Source organism: Belonocnema kinseyi, chromosome 3 (genome assembly GCF_010883055.1).
Source record: "Belonocnema kinseyi isolate 2016_QV_RU_SX_M_011 chromosome 3, B_treatae_v1, whole genome shotgun sequence".
Taxonomy (NCBI): Eukaryota; Metazoa; Arthropoda; class Insecta; order Hymenoptera; family Cynipidae; genus Belonocnema; species Belonocnema kinseyi.
This window is the reverse complement of record NC_046659.1, coordinates 79,525,413-79,537,665: the sequence shown is the minus strand read 5'-3', so window position 1 is coordinate 79,537,665 and position 12,253 is coordinate 79,525,413. Positions and strand designations below refer to the sequence as shown.

General features: G+C 26.7%; 2 protein-coding genes across 13 annotated transcripts in view; one reads left to right on the top strand and one right to left on the bottom strand.

Annotated features, from left to right (window-relative positions):
- Nucleotides 1-5,654, bottom strand: part of LOC117168929 (moesin/ezrin/radixin homolog 1) — a 54,649-nt gene extending 48,995 nt beyond the window's left edge. The window contains exons 1-2 of one of the 2 annotated variants that reach the window (XM_033354912.1): nucleotides 5,503-5,654; nucleotides 731-789 (exon numbers count right to left, since the gene is read on the bottom strand). In XM_033354912.1, coding sequence (XP_033210803.1) covers nucleotides 731-742 — 12 coding nt within the window. In that variant the 5' untranslated portion in view covers nucleotides 743-789; nucleotides 5,503-5,654. Of the gene's footprint in view, nucleotides 1-730; nucleotides 790-5,304; nucleotides 5,324-5,502 lie in introns of those variants that run through there. The other variant, XM_033354914.1, reaches the window with a different exon arrangement.
- A 2,773-nt stretch (nucleotides 5,655-8,427) lies between these two features.
- Nucleotides 8,428-12,253, top strand: part of LOC117168928 (probable E3 ubiquitin-protein ligase HERC4) — a 39,174-nt gene continuing 35,348 nt past the window's right edge. Inside the window, exons 1-2 of one of the 11 annotated variants that reach the window (XM_033354901.1) lie at nucleotides 8,432-8,709; nucleotides 9,273-9,357. In XM_033354901.1, the coding sequence (XP_033210792.1) occupies nucleotides 9,355-9,357 (3 nt within the window). In that variant the 5' untranslated portion in view covers nucleotides 8,432-8,709; nucleotides 9,273-9,354. Of the gene's footprint in view, nucleotides 8,754-8,938; nucleotides 8,958-9,024; nucleotides 9,044-9,272; nucleotides 9,358-10,513; nucleotides 10,531-12,253 lie in introns of those variants that run through there. The other 10 variants (XM_033354900.1, XM_033354904.1, XM_033354902.1 and 7 more) reach the window with 10 other exon arrangements.

Below are 12,253 nucleotides of genomic sequence, written 5' to 3'. Positions count from 1 at the left end.
TACTTACTTTGTCCATTAGGGATTTCCCGCTTATTATGCGCATGAATCTCATGTCAATTGCGTTAATTTTACTCTTATCTTTTTCTTGATAAGTCCATGCTTGAAAGTAAAAAAAATTTCGAAGATGCAAAAGTTTTAAGTACAAATAGTCTTTAAATATCGCGACCTCCAGAAAATACTGAAGCCTTTAAATTTTAAATACTTAAACTATAATTCTATTCAAATATAAACAGGCGAATAACAAAAAAAAATTAAATTTTTAACATTTTAAATCTCCGATAAGATACGAATCGTTATTCAGAACTTGAACTTTAGCTTCTCGATAAAAAAATTTAATGTGCGGTTAATAGCTAAATTTTTTTTTAAAGAAAGGCTTGTAACTAATAAATAACGGAATGTTTATCGCACCTTGAAAAGGGAAAAGGGGTCATCTCATTCATACAAAGTAACACGTAATAAAGAATACTATCTCGGCTACGTTAACGGGCATATAAACATTTTACGGCAAGTGTATTAAGAAGATAATGGATCATAATAATAATTATATACGTGCGGCACAACCTCTGCAGTGAAATCTCGTATCAGTGAATTATCTTATAAATCCGTGATTTTAGTCATGGAATTGATAATATTTCGTTTCATTCACCTGATTCAATTATTCATGATTTACACCTTTCTTTTTAGGGAATAAACTTGAAAAATATTTAGATAATTCATTTGTTCGACATACCTGTTTCGGCATCTTGACGATTGTGTCTGTTCGTTCTGCAAATCGTACAGACAGTCAACCTGCAACAGATATCAACAAGGAATGTGTAGTTGATTCCATTTCACATGTATACTTAAATCTAGTATCAGGGGCCTATCAATCGAATTCTAATCGTATTATTCTTTCCTGTTTTACTATTATCTAGAGGTAACAATCAATAATTACCAAAATTAAAAAAAAATTATTTACAATGAATCAATCTTAATTTCAATTGAATTCATATTGAATTCTACACTACTGAGTACGATTTTCTACAACAAATAAAATTGACCATCCACAACCGGTTCTTCAATTTTCTGATAACAAACCTAGCAAGAAATGGACAACAGGAAAGTTGTTCAGCTATTACATAATAAAAAAACTCTTTTTAATACTCCCTGAATAAATCTAACTGGAAATGAAATACAGAACATAAAAATTGACAGATCAAGAAGTACATTAGACTTTCAGAAAGTGTTAATTTAAATATTAAAGAAAGTTGTTAAACTATTACGCAATAAGTAACTTTGTTTAATACTCCTTAAGTGAACCTTCCTATAAATTAAATACGCAATATACAAAGATACAGCTCTAGAAGTACTTTTTAAACTATCAGGAGGTTTTAATTTAAATATTAGACACTCAGTGGAGAATAAAGAAGCTAAAATTATTGTGCCATTTTTCCCAGAAATTGTTTAAAATTTTATTCTGATGGATTTATTGCAGTAATTCTATTGGAGTTTATACAATGAAGAGAAGGAATGACCAATTTGCCTCGACACAAAAGGCACGTATGCATGTTATAATAGTGCAGAAGTGTCCACGTGGAAAAGAGAGAAAGATTATAATGCAAATCCACATGACGTGAGTCAAGTATATTTAAGCTTTGAAGTATAGTATTTCCTTTTTATCTAGGACCAGGTGCATTGAACTGTCAGTAGCTACAATTTGTTATTTCCTAAAATAATCTTTTAGAATTCACCCCACGCAGGTTGATGTTGATTGTATATGAGAATAATTTTCTCTTTGAGTGACGTCAAAAAACTTACATCAATAGGAGAAGTCTATCGAGAGTTTTAATTCCAAAAGATTGCTCTTGCAAACAATTAGAAAACTGCACTTAAAAATTGATTATGGCAGACTTCACAACCCAAAATGCTCTCAAAACAGGGTAAATAGGGTTTCTTTTCATGAAAATAGGAGAATAAATTCTTTTAAATCAAATTAACGTAGATGATATACTAAATTCAATATTAAATGCTTCCCATTCCTGAGATATCAAGTGCAAATCTATTTTTAATCGATAAAGATAAAGTTTTAATCAAATGGAACAATTTTCTATAAAAGAATAATAAAATTCAACGAAAAAGACAAATTTTTTAGAAGACAATTGAATTTTTAACTACAAAAATTTAATATCAGCCCAAAAAAGATTACTTAACAAAATAATGGAATTTTAAACCCAATGGGTGAATCTTCACAAAATATTTGAATCCTCAGCCAAAAAAAAAAAAATTTTCAACGAAATATTTGCAATTTTAATAAAAAAAATTGAATTTTAAACCAGAAGTTAAATTTTTTTCCGAAACGAACGAATTTTCAACAAAATAAATAGCATTAGTTTTTAACCAGATAACAAAATTTTCAACAAAAATTTTTTAATATTTAATAAAAAATATTAACATTCAACCAAAAGTTATACAGTAATATTTGCAGATATTAAAAAAAATTATTGTCACAAAAAAACGTAACAATGTAATACAACTTTCAACCAAATAGTTGTATTTTCAACGAAAAATGTGAATTCGTAACAACAACAAAATATAAAAGGTGAAATTTGAATCAATAAAGATTCTAATTTAAAATAAAGAATAGTTGCTATTTCGACCAAAAAGATGAAATTTCCATGGAATATTAATTTTCTACCAACAAAAGAACTTTCAACAGAATACATGAACTTTTATCCAAATAGTTGAATTTTCAAATAAAAAATATCAATTTTAAAGCAAAAAAGTTATTAAATTTTTATTAAAAAACAATTTTTTAACAATAAAGTTAAATTTACAATCAAAGAGATGAATCTTGAACTCAAGTAACGAATCTTCATTTAACTTAACATACTTAAACAAAAAGTATGAATTCTTAACCAAAAATGTGATGCTGACATTGAAATTAACAAAGATTTTAATTTCAAATAACCATAAAGATGAAATTTCGATTGAAAAAGATTAATTTTATACCTAAGAAGAAAATTTTAACAAAATACATTCATTTTTGTCCAAATTGTAGAAATTGCAAATAAAAAATATCAATTTTACATTAATAAAAGTATTAATTTTACACAAAAAAAGGAAATATCGAAAATAAAGATTAGTAAAATTTGTAGAGAAATAAATTTCCAACTTAAATGATTAATCTTTAAAAAACGAGTTTTTAAGAAATTAGTACAACTTTCAACAAAGTAGTTTAACTTTTAAATAAAAGAAAAAATATTTTTATTTAAAATAAAAAGAACTTGGATTTTTCAACAAAAATATGAACTTTCTATCAAAGAAATCATTTAGTTTCAACTAAGAGAAACCTAATTTTAAACCAAATAATTAAATTTTCAGTCAAACAGATGAATCTTTAACGAATAAAACTAATTTCTAAAAATGTAGTTCAACTTTCAACAAAGTGCTTGAATTTTCAACCAAAAATACTAATTCTTAACGAAAAATGTAATAGTTGATATTTGAATATAAATAAAAAATAAACCAACTCCCCACAAAACAGTGGGATCCTGAATGAAAATATATTAATTTTCAATGAAGAATTTATATTTTAACGAAATAAGATGAAATTTTTACCAAAATAGTTGCATTTTCAACCAAAAATACGAGTTTTCAACAAAACAAACATAATTAAATTTTGAAGCAAAAATATAATAGTAAAATTACCTAGGAAAATAATTTAAGCAAAAAAAATAGAAAAAGGGAACTGAATTAATTAAAAAAACATTTAAAAAATCCGAAATAATTTCTGGTAACATAATTGAAACTAAAAAACCTTGTAAATTTTTACACATACTAAACAAATTAATTTATAAAAACGGTTTTGGTCATCGTGAGCCTCTATCATTGAAACCCCTTTCACCGTTTCCATTGATTAAACCAGTGATTCATCATCTTGAAGTTGTAAGAGAAGGTCAGATTTAGAAAACCCATTGATAATTACCACAAAAAATTCATGACTCGAAACAACCCATATCGATTCTACAGGTCCCAGATTTTACAAATTCTTTTCAAACCCAAATATCCCACTTTCTAAACGGAAGATGCTCTATCTTTTTTTCAATCACATGAGATCCCATAAGTCTGACCGTTGCAACAGAGACTACTATCTATAAAGTCTAACTGTTCAGGCTCACTTTCCAAGGTCATTTCTTGGCTCGACATATCCACTGATACCTGTCGGAATTTGCTGGCGGCGATTTAATTATTATCACAAACAGAGAACCCCTTATCTTGAAAATTTAACGTAAAACGTGCGTGACAAAATTGTTTGCAAGACGGATTGTCGAATGAATCAATTGTGCGACATTATTATGGCAACGGATCAACGATCGATGGAATTCTGGGAAAGAAATTTTTTCTTACTCCTGGTGAGATTCCAAAGAGGAAAAGAATTTACCGTTAGGCATACATATTATGGATCTGTAAAATCTACAGACGTATAAATAATATATGATAGTCTAATTGTTTGAAAGCCTTTTTAATATTCGAATTTTAATGGAGCATACAAATTTAACGGAGTTTTCTAATTGCATAGATTCAAATGAGAAAGTTCTGAAATTACAGCCTTCTATTTTTTGAGTGATATCCTAATTTTTTAAACTTATCCTCCTTTTCTGAATTTGGAACAACTTGATTTTGTTGAATCCTTTTTATTTATATTGTACTTTTAACAAAGTAGAGGATCCAGAAAAATAAAACTGGACTTATCAAAGGAAATAAAATAATACGAATCAGCAAAACTCAATTCGTTTTTAATTTAATGAGTGATCAACATTATCCAGGCTTTGAACTTCTCTCTGTACTTCAAAAGTTATCAATAATTCTGGAAAACAAGGAAATTTCGCTCCTACCTATTAATGTTTGAGTACAATGATAGATTGTTTATTAGACATATTAACTTCTATAAAAAAAAAATAATAATAATAAGAATTGAATCAGTTAATCTAATGTAATTTTCCACACAATTTGTCCATTTAGGTAAAATCAGCGTTTAAAACACAAAAAAGTAGCAAAAGTGGATCGAAGGTAGCTCAATGCTTGAAGTGTCGCATCTTCTACAAAAATGTCAACATTCCTCAAACTCACACTACTCAAATTTTCCAATAAATTTCTCACTACCCATAAAATCTTAAATCATGACGCGATTTCCCTACCCTCGGTCTTTAGCATCCGTTAAGGAAATGTAAGATTGAAAATCGCCCGCGGGCGATGCGAGGATTTCGCGAGGTAACCTATATTTCAGAATCGCGACGTGGGAAGACGGGTTGAGATAAAAATTACTCAGGATCGGGAATCAACCTGTCGGGTATGTAAACGGAGATGAACTGTCGTCGTTTCTCCGGAAATCGGCATGGGAAAAAGAGTATTGTGTGACTTATCGCTGTCTCACGCGCTCAGTGCCGCCCGAGCGACGGATTTCCATTGCGTTTAGAAACTTACTTTGAAAAGGTTTTAAAGCCAATTTTTAAAAACACGTACCACTCATTCAAAAAGAATAGGATACCACTTGCACTGTATCCGGGGTTGAGAACCAGAGGAAACCGTCAGATCCACACCCAAAAACCCCGTCACGTTGAACAAATACTGACACCTCACTGATAATATGGCCGCCGCCCGCCCGCTCGTGCACGATAAGTGGGAGTGGGGTGAATGTGAATCACGAAATCATATGAACAAGAAATGATCACCGCAATGAAAAAAGAAAACGCTCACGACGCCGCGCATAACTGTTCTTCTGAACTAAAAGTCCCTTACGCCATTTAAAAATAATAACGATAGCCTCCGCAACGTGACGCCAGTTGCTTTACTCAAAGTCCCGGAAAATTCAATTTGTATGAATGAAAAATTGCTGTTTTTATTGTTTATTCGTAAAAGAAAGTAGACGTGTAATTCATTCAATATTATAAGTACTGGTCATTTCTTTTTGTTTGAAACTGCATAAGGTTATTTTCTACTGAAAGAACATTTCAAAGTACAAGTTATATGTTTTAATTTTTAATGTTTATGACGAAAAGCTATCAAATTCCATATTTCCGGACTGAAATTCATCTACTTTGTAGAAAGCTCATATTTTGTACTGAAAAATCGAACATTTTGTTTGACATTTTCTTCCTGCCTGATCTGAAAAATCTTTTTTATTATATGAAAACTCAACTATTGTGTTGAAAGTTCTAATTTTAGGAATAAAATCAACGGTTTTTAATATAAAATTACAATATTTTTCAGTTGAAATATCAACTAGTATATTTTTCATTGAGAATTTATTATTTTTTTGAAAATACAACTGCTTGGTTGAAATATGAACTAATTTGTTGAAAAAAAAAACAACATTTTTGGTTGAAAAATTAATAAATTATTTCTATAATTCAAAAATTTAATTATTTTATTAAAAATTTGCGTTTTCTTCTTCTAAATTAACTCACTTAAAATTTAAATATTCCTTTTTGGTTAAAAATTTGTAAAAATTCTGAATGGTTGAACATTCTTCTTTTTTTGTAGAAAATTAATATTCTTTGTCGGAAATTCATGAGGGTAAATTTCATTTCTTTGGTGGGGAATTGAATTTTTTGGTTGAAAATTCGTTTTTCCCCATTTTTTTGAAACTGGAATTTTAACTATTCCATCTCGGTTGAAAAATTATCTTTTCAAGTTGAAATTTCATAGACTCTATATTAAAAAGTCGTCTTTTTTGGTAAGAAATTGTTCTTCTCGATTGAAAATTTAACTACTTTGTTGAAAATTCATTTTTTTGATTGAAAAGTAATCTTTGTGGTTCGAAAATCACTGTTTTCGTTGAAAAATACATTTGTTATTGAAAATTTGATTTTTTAAATTAATTATTTTAATTAAAATTTTCACTATTCCAGTTTTGATAGAAAATCTAACTTTTTTAGTTGAAAATTTATATTTTTAATTTGAAAATTTCACTATATGGTTGAAGCTTTGTCTTCTTTTGTACGAAACTCTTCTTGGTTGAGTAATTATCTTTAGTTTTACTTGGCTATTCTTTTTGTGATTACCAATTTAACTATTTTGTTGAAAATTCTTTTTATTCTGTTGATTTTTTTTAACTGAAAAATTCAACTATTTGACTGAAAACTTGTATTTTTAGTTGAAAATTCATTTCTTTGCTTAAAAACTAAACTATTTTATTTAACTATTTTATTCATGCCTTTTATTGAAAATTCAACTTTTTATTCAAACATTATTTTGCTTAGTTCAAAATTTAATGATTTTGCTGAAGATTTTTTCTTTTAGAAAATTAATTTTCTTAGTTTGACATTCATGATTTTCGTAAAAAATTTATTTGTTTGGTAGAAAATGAAACAGTTTTTACCAAAAATTTTTTCTAATTAATTATTTAACTGAAAATTTAACTAGTCAATTTTTTGTTAAAACTTTATCGTTTTGGTTAAAAATTCAACTACATGGTTAAAAATTCATCTTTTTTTGTAGAAAATTATTCTTCTTGGTTAATAATTAATTTCCTTTTTTGGAAAATTATAGTATTTTAACTGAAATTTAACTATTCAATTTTTGATTGAAAATTTATTTTCTTCAGTTTAAAGTTCGTATCTTTAGTTAAAAATTTAATAGCTCTGTTAAAATTTTTTTATTTTTTTTTTGTTAGATCTTTTTTTACTCAAATTTTGAGTAGAAAATTCTTTTTGGAGTCTTTTTGGTAGAAAATTCATATTTTTTGTTGAAAATTTAAATTCAGAACTATACGCAAGAAAAATTGAGAAGTTACTGAAAATATCACGTTTTTTTTTCTTTTCAAACTAAATGACTAACACTTATACTTCGTTTTCTGGATTAACTAAAGGCAATTTATTCTTCTTTTGTATAAGAAAATGTTTTATTTGTCCAATTTGAATTTTCGCGCAGTTTGGACTAAAGCGCGCGGAAATTTGAAATAGTTTTAACTGCGTTTTTTCTATATTTAACGAATTCGAAAAAAATGTTGAAGAAGATATAAGGAGCTAGAGTTTAAAGAAATTAATGCTTACAGTTTTTTCTTCGTTACTTACAAAAAAATTACTTTAGGAAGAAGGAAAAATAGAGAATAAGAAAAGCAAGAATAATAGATTTTTAGGTTATTCGGAACAAGAATAGCGTTCTAGCAGACGAAATTGAAAACTATCGATTGTAACTGTCAAATAAGATTTTTGATACAGAAGAAAACAATTTCAGGAAGTTTGCGGATAGGTTATTGGATTTTAATCAAATGATCAATGTGTATGTTCCGATTTGAGTATATGAGAGTTTTTTAAAGTTTCAAAGTTGGCAATGCCATGTATAAGCATAGGCATCATTGCGCACCGGCAGCCTATGCTTATACATTGGCATTGCCAACTTTGAAACTTTAAATAACTCTCAACTGCTCAAATCGGAACATACCCAATGATTCTTGATTTTTGAATTTCAGATAAATATTTTTATCTTGGCGAACGTCACAAAGTGGCTGAACAACTTTGCTAGAAACTTTGTGTTTTGCTATGCTCTCTTTGCTAGTGCTACCCATGGGCATAGAACAAAACGGAACAAAACTAATGTGTGAATATGTGACAAGTGTGTGCGATAGTGACGGCGCGGTTGGTTTCTTTTGGCTTAAGACTGAGAATGTCATTTTTATCTAATTTTAGTTTTATTACTCAGGTGAAGTCAGTTTAATAAACAGAAAATGTGAGTAAAATAATTTCATCTTCACCATGGAGCCGTACCGAATGGTAAATGAGAGCTTTGCCTTGCTTTTTTTGTACAGTCATATCTAATGTTCTGATCACACACACACTTTTTGAATGCACATTATACGTTGAAACTGGGTTAAACTGGTATGTGGAACTCAGAAAGTGCTGGAACAACAAACCTAACCTCTTTTTGAATTTTAATCTTCAAATTTTTTCATAAAAATATTGACTCTTACTAATCTTGTGGGTAGCACGTCTTTGTGAAAATATGTTTCAAGAAAATTAAAGAAAATTCAGTTTAACGAGTCCATTCAAGTTTTGTTGCAAAGGTTTCATATAATTTTCAGCTTTTATAAGCATTTTGATGTATTTTTGCATTTTGAAACCCTTCCATATCAAATTATTTATTCTAATTTTAGGAAAGAATGTTTTCCTGCTTTATAAACTGTATTTTTCTATATTAGTATGAAATTTTTAGGATTCAGTAATTAAAATTATTTTAGTTCCCAATTTTATGAAGTCTAATTTTCTCTAAAATTGAAAAACATTTTTTTTTAGGATTAACCATGTGTTTGAATAATCCGATCTGTTTATTCCCGATGAGTTAAACACTATAGTGAACTATGAAAACATATTGGAGATGGTTAGTTATAAAAATCACTTATACATTCATTTTCTCTTCCAATTTCGAAAATATTAGTACAGTTAGTTGTATTTAGACCATTTTAATCATTATAATAATCTTATCTCGCTTTATTTATTTTTAATCTTTAAATATAAAGAATGGAGCGTGCTTGCTTTGAAAAGCAAATTTATTTTTAAATTTATTAATTGTTATTTTTTCAATAATATATTCATACATTCATCGAAGGGTCTCGGTTTTCAAAGTCATGTTATTTAAAAAAAAAATACCATTGTAATTAATTTTACATTTTGCTGCCAATCAGATAACACAAGCATGTTTTTTCATTTTCGCTTATTTAAAGCATGCAATCTTAATGTTTGAAAATTGAGAATTGATTTTAATTTAACATGTTTAATAATTTTAATATTGAGTATAATAAAGTTCCAATTGTGCTGATATATATTTTTTTTACTGTAACAATTATTTTATGTAGAGGCACTTCTGAAATTTTATAGAATTACATTCTAAAGGTTTTATATATATGTAGCGTTGAAAGAATATAAAAACTATTTTGGTAATTATGTATTTTTTTCTTATCTTGGTTGGCTTTTTTTAATAAAATTTATTCACAAAATGTATTTTAAAAATTGCAATTCTTCAAGAATTATCAGGACTGCACCACAGTCACTGTTAGTCACTTTTTTCTCAAATCACTTTAATTTTAATAATTTGACGGTATTTCAAAAAATTGTAAGATTTTAAGGTGTTTTTGAAAATTCAAGTTAAAAATTAGTCTTAAAAAGTTTTAAAGGATATTAAAAGTTTTAAAGATATCAAATATTCTATGGTGTTTTACAAAATTCCAAAGTATTTATAAGAATTTTTTTCAAGCATTTACCAGAATTTTGATAATGTTAAGGAATTTTAAAAGCCGTCAAGATATTTTAATAAATTTTACAGGATTTCAGGAAATAACAGATTTTATATAATTTCACGGGATTTTATAATGTTTTGATGGATTTCAAATAATTCAAGGTGTCACTAAAGATTTTTTTAAATTTCAGGATATTTAAAAATATTTTAAGGAATTTTTCCTTGATTTCAATAATTTTACTTTTTTATAATGTTTCAAGTGGTATCAAAAGTTTTCAAAGGATTTCAAATATTCCAGGGTATTTAGAAAATTCCAAGGTATCTATAAAAAAATTATCAAGGATTTTCCAAGAATTTTAAAGATTTTAAGGGATTTTAAAAGCCGTCAAGATATTTTAATAAATTTTCCAGGATTTCAGGAAATATCAGATGTTATATAATTTCACGGTATTTTATAACGTTTTGATGGATTTCAAAGAATATATTCATAAGAATTGAGAGTTTTCCTTCGATTTCAAATATTTTGCAATATTTCAAGGTATTATTAAAGGTTCTTAAGAATTTTAAAGATTTTAGGATATTTAAAAAATTTCTATGAATTTTTAATGGATTTCAATATTTTAAAGAAATCTCAAAGAACTGTTAAAAAAGTCAAGGTATTTTTTAAATATTCCAAGAAATTGTCATGAGCTGTAGAATGTTTCAAGCCGTTTCAAGTGATATCAAAGTTTTTCAAAGGATTTCAAATATTCCAGGATATTTAAAAAAATGGCGTGGTATTTATAAGAATTTCGTTCGAGGCATTTCGAAGAATTTTAATGATTTTGAGTTATTTTAAAAGCCGGCAAGATGTTTGAATAAATTTCCCAGAAATTCAGGAAATATAAGATTTTATATAATTTCATGTGATTTTATAATGTTTTAATGGATTTCAAAGAATTTAATCATAAGAATTGAGGGATTTTTTGGATTTCAAAAATTTCAAGACATTACTAAATATTTTAAAGAATTTGAAAGATTTTAGGATATTTAAAAAGATTTCAAGGATTTTTTTTATTTCAATAATTTGAAGGAATTTCGAAGAACTGTTAAAGATTTCAAGGTATTTAAAAAAATTCGAGAAAATGAATAATATAATAATTTAAAAAACTTGTTTGAAAGATTTTAGGACATTTTAAAAATTACAAGTAATGTTCAAGACCTTTAAAAAGTATTAGATGATTTTAAAAGATATTAGATGATTTGGAATATTTTAGACTTGAACAATTAAAAATCAGAAGCTTTTAAAATGTCAAAGATTTTGTGTAAAAAAAGATTTTAGTTGATCAACTATTATAATAAGTGATTAATAATAAGTGATTTTACAAGACGATTCGAAATCAGTTCTCAATTTTAGAATTTCAATTTTTAAATAATTTTAAAATAATATATTCATAATGAAAGGTTTTTATTCAATTAAAAATATTGCTTCAGTCTAAAATTCTAAAGTTAAAAAAATTGTTAATTAAAAAAAATAACAATTGCTTAATATTTAGAAATATTTGATGCTTTATGTAAAATCAGTAATTATAAATCCAATATTCAAAGTTAAACAAAAGACTGAACTTTGAAAATTATAATTATTAGTGTTATATTTAAAAACATTTTAATATACAAGTAAAATGATTGAATTCCCTACAAAAAATGTGTGTGAGTAGCTATTTGTACCGAAACTTTGGTGCAAATAGCCGACGGTCTAATTAAAAAAATATAAATGTTTGCAGGTTTCAAACAAAAAATGTAGAAGCTTTTTAAGAATTATGAAAGGCTTCGAAAGAATTTTAAATAATATCTAAAGATTCACAGGAAAATCGAAAATCACTTTTTTTTGTTGAAAAATTAATTTTAAGAGAATATTTCAAAAGATTTAAAAATATTTCCAAAATTGTCGAAAGTGAATCTGGAAAATTTTAACGATTTTTTTTTTTTTTTTGACGGAGGAAAAAAAATTGTATAGGAAGAATTCGTATCATTTAAAGAGATATTTAAAAAATCTGAAAAG